Source organism: Aphelocoma coerulescens, chromosome 27 (genome assembly GCF_041296385.1).
Source record: "Aphelocoma coerulescens isolate FSJ_1873_10779 chromosome 27, UR_Acoe_1.0, whole genome shotgun sequence".
In the NCBI taxonomy this organism is placed as follows: Eukaryota; Metazoa; Chordata; class Aves; order Passeriformes; family Corvidae; genus Aphelocoma; species Aphelocoma coerulescens.
In genome coordinates, this window is record NC_091040.1 from 5,253,839 (window position 1) to 5,268,603 (window position 14,765).

The 14,765-nt window shown below is 61.7% G+C and overlaps 1 protein-coding gene across 2 annotated transcripts; it reads left to right on the top strand.

Moving 5' to 3' along the window:
* Nucleotides 1-9,524: 9,524 nt before the first annotated feature.
* LOC138099420 (myosin light chain kinase, smooth muscle-like) lies at nt 9,525-14,435 on the top strand. Of its 2 annotated transcripts, none has more exons than XM_068996624.1 (11): nt 9,525-9,683; nt 10,548-10,627; nt 10,977-11,136; nt 11,491-11,581; nt 11,704-11,907; nt 12,325-12,542; nt 12,960-13,083; nt 13,162-13,314; nt 13,474-13,594; nt 13,674-13,764; nt 14,100-14,435. In XM_068996624.1, exons 3-11 carry the CDS (start codon nt 11,121-11,123, stop codon nt 14,231-14,233), a joined length of 1,152 nt encoding a protein of 383 aa, XP_068852725.1. In that variant the 5' UTR covers nt 9,525-9,683; nt 10,548-10,627; nt 10,977-11,120; the 3' UTR covers nt 14,234-14,435. The 2 variants fall into 2 exon arrangements, with proteins under 2 accessions (XP_068852725.1, XP_068852726.1); XM_068996625.1 differs by lacking the exon at nt 9,525-9,683 and adding an exon at nt 10,177-10,228.
* Nucleotides 14,436-14,765: the final 330 nt, after the last annotated feature.

The window sequence follows — 14,765 nt, forward strand, 5'->3', positions numbered from 1 at the left end:
CTGGGATGGGGCCCGAGCCTCGCGTCCTCCTCCGTCCCGGGAGCTGCTTCCCAGCCGATTATTTCCCTGCCGAGCGATTCCCTCTCCCTGATTCCCACAAGAGGCGTTTTCTCCCGGGGCAGGACACGTGTCTGAGGGCACCGACGGGGGTCCCTCACAGCCTTGGGTCCGTGAAATGCAGCTCCCGGCACCTGGTTCGTGGGAAAACCTTGATCCAAGGGGATATTCTCAGTCAGATTTGCCCTCATCCACTTACCCCAAACCTGTTATGTTCAAGTCCCTGGAATAAATGTTTTCTCTGCCAATGCTGTTAAAAATACGATTTAAAAAAACCCAAACCAACTAAAAGGACTATAATGATCAACTCTCCAACCTGCTCTGCCCCCACCAACTTCTGCTTTATTCTGTGCTGTTTTAACGAGTCTCCCTAGGAACCAGGTTTTCCTGATCCCAAGGGCTCATTCCAGCTCCTGTGCCCAAACCTCCTGCAGACACAGAACAGTGACAGGGACCTTTGAAACCTCCAAGTGGATCAGTAATGGACTGGGAGCTCCTTCGTGCTTCTCCCTGGCTGGGGGGAGAGCTCCTCATCCCAAGCCTTTCCCGAAGCTCTGGATTAGGTTTGGAGCAGAGGAGCTGACTGGAGCTCACCGGTGTGAGCTCGGAGCCCACAGCAGCAGGGATCAGCGTGGGACTGAGATGTTGGAACTGTGGAATGGTTTGGGTTGGAAGTGACCTTAAAGACCATCCAGTGCCAACCTCTGCCATGGTGGTGAGGCCCTGGCACAGGTTGCCCAGAGAAGCTGTGGCTGCCCCTGGATCCCTGGCAGTGTCCAAGGCCAGGTTGGATGGGGCTTGGAGCAACCTGTTGGAAGCAACCTTGGAGCAACCACCCAGTGGAAGGTGTCCCAGCCCACGACAGGGGTGGAATGAGATGAGCTTTAGGGTCCCTTCCCACCCAAACCATTCCGTGATTCTAAAGACAATGATGCCACTAGGCCAGGCAGGAATCACCTCACCAGGGCTCCATGGCTGGAGGGCAACACCAACACTGGATTTGGGGCACGTGGAAACAGAGAGCACCGGGAGACCCTTGGCAAAGGGCTCTCCCAGCTCCTCCCCTCCCAAGGGTTTTGTTTTCAGAGAAAAGGGCTGAAATTCTGTCCTGGGGAGAGGCAGAAATTACAGCACCAACACAAAAAACGGGGACTGCTCCATCCCATGCGCAGGAATGGCCATTCCCCTTGGACAGAAGCAGTGCAGGGACAGAGCAGTTCCCTGGAAACACGGCAAATCCAAGGAGGAAGCGTCTGTTAATGCCACAGCCTTGGGGTGAGGTGAGTCCCAAATCCTGCCCTGTGACACAGCAGCCCCTTGGAGTCGCTCCCGGTGCCTGAGCCCGGTGCAGGGTTATAACCGGGGCCACGGCTCTGGCAGCCCCACTGTGCCCTTGCCACCACTGCACCTGCACTAACTGCACTCCCTTCCCTGGCATCACCTTCCCAGGACACGCTCACAAAGCTGCTGGGAATTTCCTGGTGACTCTGGGTCACACAAGTGGCATTTTGGTGAAACGAGAGAGAAATCTGCAGCTGGTGGGGCCATCACCAGAAACCTGCAGCTCTTGGTGCATCTGTAACAGACCAAACCCTGGCTGGCAGCTCTGGCCCCTCAGGATTGCTCCCCTTCTGCTCCCCACAAACCCTGGAACACCTGGGCAGGTGCAAAGCTCACAGCTCAAACCAAGTGTGACTCTCATTAGTTTGACAAAATCAGCTTGAAATTGCATTTTCAGCTGTCACAAGCACTTGAACACACACACAATAAAGCTCCCAGCCCTGGAAATGCTGGGATTTAAAAATATCATGGAATCACAGAATGGATAGGGTCAGAGGAACCTTAAAGACCAGTTCCACCCCTCTGCCATGGGCAGGGACACCTTCCACTATCCAAGGTTGCTCCAAGCCCTGTCCAACTTGGCCTTGAACACTTTCAGAGATGGGGCAGCCATCACCTTTCCGTATGAAGCTTTGGAATTCAGGACCTGCTGAAGCAACATCAGCAGAGTCCTAACAACAAATATAATTTTAAAAAAATACCCCACCAAGTGCCTAAATGTAAAATAATCTGGTTTTAACTGGCTGACCCACGTTTGACAGCACAATCCGCACTTAGAGCAGAAGCCTCCCAAATCTCCCTGTTTTAAACGTAAACCCAGCCACACAAATACCAGGGGATGAGCTGGTGTTATCAGCCTTTGCCGAGGGAAAAACGGGGCTGGGAACTGGAGTTTCACGGAGGAGCCGTGGGGAGGCTGCGCCAGCTCAATCCCTCCCCAGCGCTGAGCACTTCCAAAAAAAAAAGCCATTTTTAGTTTTTAAAGAGCCGGGTTTTGACTTTGCACAGGGAAAACAACACCGCAGGTGCTTTCCAGCCCCGGGAGGGGCATCGCTCCCTCCGAGCCCGGGGCCGCTCGGGTTTGTTACCGCCCGAGAAGTTCCCCCGGGCCCTGGCAACAGCCGAACGCTTTTGTTTTTGAGTCTCCGATCTCCCCGCCGGGGAGGCCATGTTAGCTGAGATCCACTGGATCCGGCCAGGATCCCTCCGGGAACCCCGCGGGGTTTGGCTGAAATGTGTGAAACAAAGGATTAAATGCCAGGGATGATCTCCCCCCACCCAAAACGCGGTGTATGAGGGAGTTGGGGGACGGGACGCCGGCAGGTCCAGCCTTCCAGACGTGCTTCCCAGCCCCAATTTCCACAAAAACTGCGCTGTTCCTCCCCTCCCTGCTCCTCATGGGGGTCAGGCAGGGCCAGCCCCGCACGAGATCGGGCTGCGGCCGTCGAGAAACGTTCAAATACCGTCTAACGCGAATTTGGATAGAAGAACAGCCCCAGCCCCCGCCCAGCAGCGCAGGTGCGGCCGGACTCCTCCGGGCCAGGCTCCTCCGCCCCACCGGCTCAGACCCCGGGGAGGCCGCGGAGCCCCGACCCGCACCGGCTCCATGAGGCGCCGGGCAGCGCTGAGCTGCGGTCCCGGAGCGCTGACGGGGGAGCGCCCGGTGGCGCCGCAGCGCCGCCCCACCGTCAGGGCCGACGGGGGGCCCCACGCTCCGCTCGCGGGACAGAGCCCCGGCCGGGCCGCCCGGCGCTGCCGGCTCGGGGGCGCGGAGGGGCCCCCAATCCGCGACGGGACTGGGCCCGGCCCGGCCCTCACACACAAAATGGCGGCGGCGGCGCCGCTCCCGCCCCGCTCCGCCGGCCGCCATAGCCGCCGTCCCGGCTCCGCCGCCCTCCCGCCAATCAGAACCCGCCGTACCGCTGCGTGACGGCGCGGCGAAGCCAATGGAAGCGCGAATCGCAGAGGAAGAGGCGGTGCGCGCAGCCACCGCGAGGCATTGTGGGGGTTGTAGTCCAGGTGCGCCTTGCAGTGGTGGGGCCGGGGCGGCTGTGGACTCGCCGTCCCAGGACGCCCCGCGGCCCCACGTGGCGGGCGCTGTGTCACGGCGGTGGGCGGAGGGAGCGGGCTGGGCCCCGGTGCCGCTGCGGGGGCGGAGCGGCCCGTACCGAGGCCTCCCGCAGGCTTTGATGTGACAGGGGGGGGCTTTGCAGGGCCCGGAGCCCCTCGGCGGGGCGGGCAGGGCCCGTGGGGCTCCAGGAGGAGGGTTTTGGCCGGGATGGCGACACTGAAAGCCGGCCCTGAGGGCTGCTCGGCCGGGGCGACCGGGGGACCGAGGCCTTGCTCAGGCGGCCTGTGCGGGGGCGGCTTCAGGGAGGGGCTGGATCGAAGGGGTGACCCCAGCCCCACAGGGGGTGTTCGGCTGCCAGGGGGTACCCCAGCCCCACATGAGGGTGCCTGGCTCAGGGAGGGGGTGCCCAGTTCTAGGCCAGGCTCTCTCTTCAGGCGTCTGGCTTTTAACTCCTTAATGCCTCTGTCCTTCTCCAGAACCGTTCCCGGGTGGCAGCAGACACGGATCACAATTAGATGGATCCCAATTAGCAGACACAGATCACAATTAGCAGACACGTGTCCCCTCAGCACGGTGGGAGCTCAGTGTACTCGGGGTGACAGTGCTTCCCCCAAATTACCCGTCTGCCCCATTCCAGCTCTGCCGAGGGCTCCTCCCAGGGTTATCTGGGCTCCATCGCAGATCTCAAGGGGAGGAGTGACCCAAAGGGCAAAGTCCATGATCTTTCCCAAGGGTTTCACCGGGATTTTTCCCCACTGGTAGCGCTCCTCGCAGGATGAGCCCTGTGGGGTGTGGACAGGGGGTTCAGTCAGCAGGAATTTTAAGGGAATAATGTGTATTTGGGGGATCAGGACATGTAAAACACAAAAATAAGCAATACATTTTGTAAATAAAGGACAAAAAACAGAAACAAAAAACCCCAAACAAACTGAAAAACTGCTCACTACAAACAGAAAAAGTCTTTCCCTACAAAGTTGAACTCCCGTTTTCTGGGGCAGGCTGGGCCCAGGCCCTGTTGCTGTGTGACTTTTGGGAAGAACAGTTCAGGGAATGAGCCTGAGCAGCCACTTGAAGCATTTGGAATTGAGTTCTGATGTTATGAAAAGACAAAGAGGTTTAGTTTGGGGTTTTTTTTCTGGGCTGGTAAATCCCCAATCATAAATTCTCCCCCCCACTATGTGATTTTAATGAGTGGGGGTTAATTGTGCCAAACGTTTTCCAGCCAGAGGGTTGGTGTTGGACATGGCCTGGCTGTTCCTGACTGGGAAAGGGGATGGGGAGGTGTAAAATAGGCCAAATCTGGGACTTGGGTGGGGAGGAAGGGGACAAATCCACTTTCCCCCGGACTGTCCCAGTATGACCAGTAGTAAGGGGGACAGAACCCTTTTTGCAGAGCATGGGGGGCTGGTGATGTTGGTGCCACATCCCAGGAAGAAGCTTTCAGGCATCACCCTGGCATGGGACCGGGTGCCCCCAGCCCCTGTCCCCACGGGCCTCAGGATGGGGGCACTGGCCCTGGCACAGCCCCTCCAGAGGGTTTGCCCCTGTCCCCCACCCCTGTTTGTTGGGATCTTCACGGGAGGGAGGCAGAGCCAGGTGCTCTGGGATGCTCCTGGGACATGGGGGTTGTGTCTGGTACCCCCTGAGCTGTCAGATGTTCTCCCTGTGCTGACCCAAACCTACAGAACACCCAGCTTTTGGGATTTCTGTATCAGGAGCTGTGACATCAGCAACTCGGGGCCACATCAGTCCCCAACTAGTGCAGGTGGGGTTTGCCTCCCTGCATGTCCCGTTTCTGGGATTTTGTGCTTTCAGAGGGACAGTGCCTGATGACCTCAGCCATGGGATTCCCTGCCTGCTCCTCCCCTTCCCTGCATGTTCCTGCCCTGCCCTTCCCTGCCTGCTCCTCCCCTTCCCTGCATGTTCCTGCCCTGCCCTTCCCTGCCTGCTCCTGCCCTTCCCTGCATGTTCCTGCCCTTCCCTTCCCTGCCTGCTCCTGCTCTTCCCTGCCTGCTCCTGCCCTTCCCTGCATGTTCCTGCCCTTCCCTTCCCTGCCTGCTCCTGCTCTTCCCTGCCTGCTCCTGCCCTGCCCTTCCCTGCCTGCTCCTGCCCTTCCCTGCCTGCTCCTGCCCGGAGCAGAGCACAAGGGGAGCACAGAGGGGTTTGGAGGAGCCAGGAGCAGCCTGGGGTGCTGATAACCCCCAAACCTCCGGGCGTTGGACTTATCTCTGAGCCCAGCTCCGGCCCCTCCGTCACTCCCCCGCAGTGTCTTTAGCCACCATGAGGCTCTCTGAGGTCCCATGGGCCATTATTTGTCACCCCATGGGGTTGTTGTCAGGATCCAGAGGCAATCCTGCTCCCCAGGGCGCTTCATGTCCATGGGAGCACCGTCAGTCCCATCCCTGACTGGCTTCACCTTCCCAGGGCTGGAACAGGTCCAAGGTCCCGAGGCTGCCTGGAGGAGCTGGATCAGCCAATCCCACACAGGGACAGGCTGGTTGCCGAGCTGGTGCCAAGATACTGTGGTTTATAGATCCAGATTGATTTATTTTCCACGTATTTGGGTCTTTTCCAGCCCTATTTTAGCTCCTCCCCACCCTGGCCTGTCTGGCTGAACACAACCAGCCCCGACTGCCACCCTTGGGTCCTCCCACCCCTCATGGCATCCCAAAGCCGGGGTGCCACGACCGTTTCCACACTCTGAGGGATAATTTTGGGGCAACAGATGTTTGCACAACCCCGATCCTGCAGAACGGGGTTTTCCCCCAGGACCCAGCTCCCAGCACCCACCATCCCAGTGCCCTACACCCAGCTCTCCAGCACTAAGCTCCCAGCATCCATATCCCAGCTCTCCAGCTCCCCGCACCCAGCATCCATCACCCAGCATTCCATGTCCCAAGCATCCCAGCACTCCCAGCTCTCCACACCCTGGCTCTCAGTGTTCCCAGCACTCCCAGCATGCATCAGCCACCGCTTCCAGCTCCCAGTGCTTCCTGTGCTCCCAGCACCCAGCTTCCAGTGCTCCCAGCAGGCATCAGCCATTGCTCCCAGCACCTGCACCCCGTTCCCAGTATTTCCAGCATTCCCAGCACCCACCTCCCAGTGCTTCTAGTGCTCCCAGCACCCAACTCTCTGCACCCATCTCCCCATGCATCCAGTGCTTCCAGCATCCATCTTCCAGTGCTCCCAGCACCAAGATCCCAGTGCACCCAGCTCTCCACACCCATCTCCCAGTGCTCCCAGTGCTCCCAGCTCCAGCACCCATCTTCCAGTGCTCGCAGCACCCAGCTCCCAGCACTCCGCACCCATGTCCCACTGCTCCCAGCATCCAGCTCCCAGTACTCCCATCTCCCAGTGTTCCCAGCGCTCCCATCTCCCAGCACTCCCAGCATCCAGCTCCCAGTGTTCCCAGTGCTCCCATCTTCCAGCACTCCCAGCATCCAGCTCCCAGTGTTCCCAGCGCTCCCATCTCCCAGCACTCCCAGCATCCAGCTCCCAGTGCTCCCAGTGTTCCCAGTGCTCCCATCTCCCAGCACTCCCAGCATCCAGCTCCCAGTGCTCTCAGTGTTCCCATCTCCCAGCACTCCCAGCATCCAGCTCCCAGTGCTCCCAGTGTTCCCAGCGCTCCCATCTCCCAGCACTCCCAGCATCCAGCTCCCAGTGCTCCCAGTGCTCCCATCTCCCAGCACTCCCAGCATCCAGCTCCCAGTGCTTCCATCTCCCAGCACTCCCAGCTCCCAGTGCTCCCAGTGTTCCCAGTGCTCCCATCTCCCAGCACTCCCAGCTCCCAGTGTTCCCAGTGCCCACAGTGCTCCCATCTCCCAGCACTCCCAGCTCCCAGTGTTCCCAGTGCCCACAGTGCTCCCATCTCCCAGCACTCCCAGCTCCCAGTGTTCCCAGTGCTCCCAGTGCTCCCAGTCCGCGGCCGCTCCCCCCGCCCGCGAGCTGCGGGGCGCCAGAGCCGGACACGTGCGCCCCGCTAGGCCCCGCCCACCGCAGGGCGTGACCCCGCCCACCGCACCCAATAAGGGCATGGCCACGCCCACCGCATTACGCAACGCGCCGGCCTCGCCCAACCCGGAAGCCCCGCTCCGAACGTCCCCGCCCCTTGGCGTAGCCCCGCCCCCAGCGCGTGCGCGGCCGGCCCCGCCCACCAGCGGCGCCCCCGGGTCCTGGCCCCGCCCCCCGCGCCCCTCTATGTCCCCCCCATGTCCCCCCCGTGTTTTCCCCGTGTCCCCCCCCGTGTCCCCAGAACCCCCGTGTCCCCCCATGCCCGTCTACGCCCCCCGGGGGTCCCGTCCCGCCCCTCCTACGTCCCACTCTGTGCCTTAGTGTCCCCCCGGTGCCCCCAGACCGTCCCAGGTCCCCTGTGCTTCCATGTGCCCCCATCCCTGCCGTCCCTCTGTCTCTGGAGTCCCCCCGTGTGCCCCATGTCCTCTGTGTCCCCCGTGTTCCTCCAATGTCCCCCGTCCCCTGCCCGCCTTCTGCATCCCCCCATCTGCTCCCCATGACCTCTGTGGGCCCTTGTGGCTCCCGTGTCCCCCCGTCCCCAGTGTCCGCTGCCTTCCCTGTGTCCCTTTCATATTCCCCGGGCCCCCCCAAGGCCTCTTAGCACCCTCCTGTGTCCCCATGTCCGTGCTGTCCCCTGTGTCCTCATGTCCTTCGTGTGTCCCCGTGTTCTCCACGTGCCCCTGTGTTCCCCGTGCCTCCCAAGTCCTCGGTGTCCTCCATGTCCCCCATGTCCCCACACACATCCAGCACATGTGCTGAGTTTTCCTTCCCAGGGAAATGGGAAGCAGGGGCCGTGTCCCCCTGAGGTCATCGAGCCCTTCCCTCAGGCACGAGGGGATCAAGGACAGACAGACACCCAGGACCCACTGACGTGACCCCGTCCCCCTGTGCTGTCACCCAGCACCAAGGTCCACAGCTGAGCCCTGCGGTGACAACGTTTATTGTAGGACCTACCAAAAAGTGGAGGCAGCTGAATCTGCAGAGGGTCCTGACTCAGCCTAAAATGAGGGGGGGCTGCAGGGGAGGTCGGGGTGAACCAGGGGGGCCTGGTGGGCATCCCGTGGGCAGCACGAGTGGGTTTGGGATTGGGGGTCACCTGGAAATCCCATCCTGGCCTTGCCCAAGGATCTCTCAGGCAGATGGGGACAACTGGATTGCCAAAGCAGGAACACATGGCTGCCTGGATGCGACTGCTAATGATTAATTAATTAATTTCATTAATTAATTAATTTTCTAAGGCACTAGGAGAGGGTGTCCGTGGTGGGTAAGGCACTGCTGGACATTTCGGATGGGTCACCTTCCCAAATCCAAAAGCAAAGGTGTGCGACAGGGCCGGGGCAGTGGCCAGTAAATGAAGTGCTGTCGGTAACGAGAAAACCCCAAAGGATGGATTGATCTGCTCGTCGATCCCTGGACCAGCAGCCAGCTTTTCCTGCTGTTGATGTCCCGTGGACGTGATGCTCCATCCAGAGGGAATGCGGCTCCCGAGGGATTCACCCTCCAGCCACGTGCTCGATCCTGGCACATCCCTCAGGGACGTGGGTGATGCCAGCCCTCCACAGATCCCCCAGACCCCAAATCTTTGTCCCCTCCGGGCCTTTTTCTGCTCTTTTCTCTGCTGTCGCCGGGACCAGCGTCAGGCCAACACTGACATCAAGTGGCTGCCGGGATCCCTGGCACTCCCGGGCTGTCTCCTGCCTCTCCGTGTGCCGGGAGCAGCCCAGCACCGCCCGCCCGGCCTCATCCTGCCCCGGACAGGGACCGAGCCACGCCGCAGGTGCCGGGTGTCCATCACCGCTCCCCGGGCGGGCGGGATGCATCCAGCCGTGCTCCATCTGCCTGTCGCCAGCCAGGCCACCCCGTGTCCTATCCTGTCCCCGGCAGTCGATATCGCAGCGGGGTCGAGCCGAGCGCTGGCGGCACCGCCGAGCCCGGGGCATCCACACGTCCCTCACCCCCCGGGAGCCGGGGGGGACCCCTGCCCACCGCACCCCCGTCCCCAGCTCTGCCCCGCCGCTGGCAAGGTCGCGGTGACAAAGGCACAGCGAGGTCGTGGTGACCCTGCCACTGCCCTGGGGACATTCGTCCCCTACTCCCTGCCGGAGACCGTGGACTTTGTGCCGAGCCTGGGAGCGGCACTGGGACGCGTCTGGCGGCGCTGGCACGGCCCCAAATCTCCCCGAGACCCGGCTCCGGACAGCAGGTAACCCCAGGTGACACCCCCTCTGCTCCGGCTGCTGTGACACCGGGCTCCCCAGGCATTTCGGGACCCTGTGAGGTGCCACTGCCTGATCCCCGGGTCTGGAGACAGCTCCGGGAGGAAATCACGGTGTTCTTCTCATTTTAAATCTGGGCAAACTGGGCAAACGGCAGCACCAGGCGCCAGAACGCTCCTGCTTTTGGGGGATAAAAGCTGAGAAACGCATTTTTCCTCCAAACAACCTGGTCTGGAGGCCCGGAGGAGTTTTGCAACTCCCCGTTCACCTTCATCCCCTCTTCCCTGAAGCCGAAGCCCAGGGCTTGTCCTGGGGAGAGCAATGGCTCCGCTGGGATATTGACTGCAGGTGGAGCAGGGACGGGGGGCAGCTGTGGGTGCTCAACCCCTCTGCAGGAACCCACCCATGGGTGGGAAGGAGGCGGGGGTTGGCCGGGGCTGGGCTGACTGTGGATTTAACCCCTGAGAGGTTCTGGCTTCTGGCTAGGGGCTGGGAGGGCAGAGCAGGGCTGGGGTCTCTGCCCTGTAATGAGGTGTGTCGGGTCTCTGCAGCCTCCCTGCCCTGGGGCTCCTCTGCCTGAGCTCTCCGTGTTGCAAACCTGTGGCCCTGCACGGTGCCAAGTGGGATGTTGGGGGTGCTGGGCCACGGTCTGGGCACAGCTCGCTGGGGGTGGGGGTTGTTTATCCCCCAAGTCCGGAAGCGCTCTGCTGGGAAGGAAAAGGAGGGGAGAGTCCGGGCCGTTCCCAGCACCGGAGTGGGAGGGATGCTCCCAGCTGTACCCCGAGACATCCCCATATGTGTGGTCCCAGTTGTCCTCAACCTCCAGCATCACCCCCTCCTTCCCTCCCCAGCTCCCTGGTGGCTCTGCAGTGACTGGGAAAGGTCAGGGACCTGCAGGTGGCCTGGAACAGGAGGGACTGGACAGTGACAGGTCAGTGCTGTGGCTCTTGGCTTGGGGTTTGGGTGCTGCTGCCTGACACCCTTGGGTGTCATTGTCCTGTCCTCCCAACCTTTCCGGGGACAGAGTGTGGTGGGGATGTGTAAGGAAGCAGCTCCTTTGCCCTAGAAGTGCGGTTTTCCTGGGGATTTCCTGGCTGATGTAAGACAGCGCATGGGAAAAACATCGGCTTGGAGCCTAAGGCTCTCCTGGGAAGGGGTTGTCCCCATCTAAAAAGGGGTCTTGCTTTAAAAGTTGGCTTTGGGTCCATCAAGAGGGACCCCTTAGGGGGGATGGGGAGTGTGGGTGTCGGTGAAGCGATGCCGGTGGTCTCCTGTGGCAGGGAGAAGGTGCAGAGCCCCCGGGAGCAGCTGGAGCAGAGACACGGCCATCACCTGTCCCAGCTCGGGGCTGCCAGAGCCTGGGGGACACATCCAGCTCCTGTCCTGACTGTGGCAGCGCCCTGTGAGGAGCTGGCAGCACCACCATGTCCCAGGCAGGAGGTACAGCAGAGCCCTCAGTCTGCCCCCGGGGAGGCACAGGGGACCCCAGCCCTGGTGTGACCCCGTCCATCCCCCCTCTATGAGCACCAACCTCCATCCCATCCTGGGCCTACCTCTCTTGGATTTTTGATCCTAAAAGCACCTTTCACCCCAAACCTGACTTGCAGGGTGCTGGGCTGCTCCAGGGGCTCCTGTCCCGTGCTCTCCCCAGGTCCCATCCACACTGTGTGGGAAGGGTGGTTGGTCCCAGAGGGAGCAGGGGGGACACAGAAATTGGCGCTGGAGGGGAAGACAGGCCCCTGGGTCCCAAAGCATGGGGGATCCCTGCATGGCCCACCTTAATCCATCCCCCAGGAGCTGAGGAGGCCTTTGAACACTGTGATGTGGTCATCAACAGCCAGGACAAGGTTTCAGATGTGTACACGCAGCTGGAGAAGCTGGGGGAGTAAGTGAGGGTGCCACGTCCCCACCACCTGGGGGTGGCCCATGGCTGTCCATGCGCAGCTCTGGGGGGGACGCAGGTGGGTGGTGGTGACTCCTCCATCCCTCATCCTCACTCTGTCCCAGGGGGAAATTTGGGACAGTGTACAGGCTGCAGGAAAAGGCCACCGGCAAAATCCGGGCTGGGAAATATTTCCGGACGCGCACGGCAAAGGAGAAGCAGACGGCTCGGGCCGAGGTGGAGCTGATGAACCTCCTGCATCACCCACGCCTCGTGCAGTGCCTCGACGCCTTCCAGGGCCCCACCGAGCTGGTGATGGTGATGGAGTAGTGAGTGGGGGGAGCAGTCAGATTTGGGGGTGGTGGGGCAGTGCTGGGCTCTGCCAGGGGGAGCTCTGAAGGTGGAGAGGGGCCCCTGTGTTGTGGGGTGTGGGATGGATGGGGAACCTGGAGACTCCAGAGTTATGAGTGGTGAGATCCTCCCAGAGCACCGAGTCCGGCTTCTCTGGTGGGGCTGGTAGATCCCAAAGGGGTCCCCAGCACCTCTCTGTCCCCAGCATGGCAGGTGGGGAGGAGTCCCTGTGCCATGGGGTGCTGTGGGGGTGTGGGATGGATGGGGAACCCGCAGCCCCTGGAGATAAGGGTGAGGAGATGCTCCCAGAGTTCTGAGTCTGGGTTCTTTGGGAGGCTTCCCCTCCCCGGGGCTGGTAGATCCCAAAGGGGTCCCCAGCACCTCGCTGTCCCCAGCGTGGCAGGTGGGGAGCTCTTCGAGCGCATTGTGGACGATGACTTCGAGCACACGGAGCCCAGCAGTGCCCAGTACGTGCGGCAGATCCTGGAGGGGCTGCGCTTCATGCACGGCCAGGCCATCGTCCACCTCGACCTCAAACCCGAGAACATCGTCTGCGTCAGCCCCGACAGCCACTGGATCAAAATCATCGATTTTGGCTTGGCACGGAAGCTGGGTGAGCAAGAAGGGGCTCCTGGAGGTCCAGGGCAGGGACTGGCACTGGCACAGGGACAGGATCTGGCCCGTCACACCAGTGAGGAACTTGGTGTCCTCCTGCTTGGGACACCAAACCAGGGCCCTCCCTGACAACCACACGATGCTCTGGGGAAAGCTGGGTGTGCCCAGCCCTGCTGCTGAGCTGGAGACCCCCGAGCCCCCTGTGCCTGTGGGTGCCTGGCACACAGAGATGCTCTAGGAGGGCACCAGGACCTGCAGTGGACCTTGGAGAGTGGCAGCTCCCTCTGGGCACAGGGGCTCATCCACCTGGGGTTGTGTTGGTGTGTCCTGTGTCCCAGACACCTGTCCCATGGCAATCCCAGCTGGACACCTGCCCCGGGGAGATCCCAACTGGCCTCCTGCATCTTCTCTGCAGCTCCAGACACCCCCGTGAAGGTGTTGCACGGCACCCCTGAGTTCATGGCTCCAGAAGTGGTCGCCTTTGAGCCCGTGAGCTTCTCCACGGACATGTGGAGTGTTGGTGTCATCTGCTACATCCTGTGAGTGCCCTCCTGGGCAGGGCAGGCTGGGCTGCAGGGGGCTGAGCTGTCACTGATGTCCTGGGGTCACCTCTCCAGGCTGAGCGGGGAGTCCCCCTTCCAGGGGGACACCGACATGGAGACACTGAGCAATGTCACAGCTGCCCAGTGGGACTTTGGGGAGGAGACCTTCTCAGAGATCTCCCAGCAAGCCAAGGACTTCATCAACCAACTGCTGCAGAAGGACCCCTGGTAGGGCCTGGGGGTGGCTGTGGGGTGCTGGGCTGGGCTGGGTTTTGGGGTGCTGAGGGGGTGGGCAGGGGAAAGCTCTGCCTGTTTGGTGGAGGGGACACTCCAGATGAGAGTCTGAGTGTGGAGCAGCCCCCGTGACCCCCTCTCTGTGTGCTGCAGCCAGCGGCTCCCCAGTGCAGGGGCTCTGCTGCACCCCTGGCTGCAGCACCCCCAGCCCAGCAGCCCCAAGGTGCTGTCGAAGGAGAGGATCAGGCAGTTCCTGGCGCGTCGGAAGTGGCAGGTACCCGGCAGCATGACGGGGGCACGGGGGTGGGGATGGCTCTGGCTAAAGGGCTCAGTGCTCCTTCTCTTCCCTGCAGAAAACAGGGAAAGCCCTGCTGGCTCTCAAGAGGCTGACCCTGCTTTCCCAGAGCCTGGAGGGGAAGGTGTCAGAGGCTCAGGATGAGGAAGGTGATGGCCCCTGAGGCACCATTCCCAACGACCCCCCCCAGCCCCTTCTCTCTGCTTTGCCATCTCCACCTTGTGCTCCTGGACAGCTTCTCCCTCTTTTTGCTCCAGCCTGGAGCAAACATCCAGGCCTGTCCCCACAGTGGCATCTCTGCTCCACGCCCCAAGGGTCTCTCCATCCTCCTCGCTGTGGGGTGGTCTCTGATGCAGCCTCGGATGGGCTCATCCCACTCTGTGTGACCCAGAGCTGATCCCCACGGGTGCCTCCTGCACCTCCAGCACAGGAGGGAGGTTGGACCAGCCAGCTCCTCACCTTTCCCTCTGCCCATCTCCTGCAGGCCTGGGCTGCAGCCCAGAGAAGGAACAACCCTCTGGGGCTCTGCCCCAACGAGGTCCCAGCCCCTCAGAGCTGCTGACAGACCGGGACGAGGAGGAGGAGGATGGTGGGAGCATTGCAGCCCCAGGGCAGTGACAGCGTGGCCCTGTCACCCCCATTCTGGACCACCTAGAGATGGGGATGGTGCCCCCTCCAGCAGCTCCCACAGTGCCCTGGCCAGCCTGGGGCAGCCCCACAGCCCTCTGTGGGTCAGCTCTGGGCTGCCATGGTGTCCCTGTGCTGCTGTCCCTGCAAGGACTGGGCACCTGCTGCCAATAAAGCACTGATGATCTCTGCACTCCCTGTGCTGGTCCTTTTCCCCCCAAACTCACTGGGAGAGGTGGGAAAGAGCTGCTCAAGCTGTGCCCACCCTTTGGGAGCTGGGATCAGGCTCTACTCCACCTGGGCCTCTCAAGGAGTGATGCTGGCCCTGGGCTCAGAAGAGTGTTCCCTCCTCAGCGGGAGGGTTGGCAGTCTGCCCTGAGCTCACATGAGCCAGGATGAGCCATGAGGCCTCTCCTGTCTCCATTTCTGGGCCAACTCTGGTACCAGTAGGGCTGGAAACTGCTGTGGGACCTCCAGGCTCTGCCTAAGGAGGCAGCTGGGGCAGAACTTGGAGTTTGGGGGC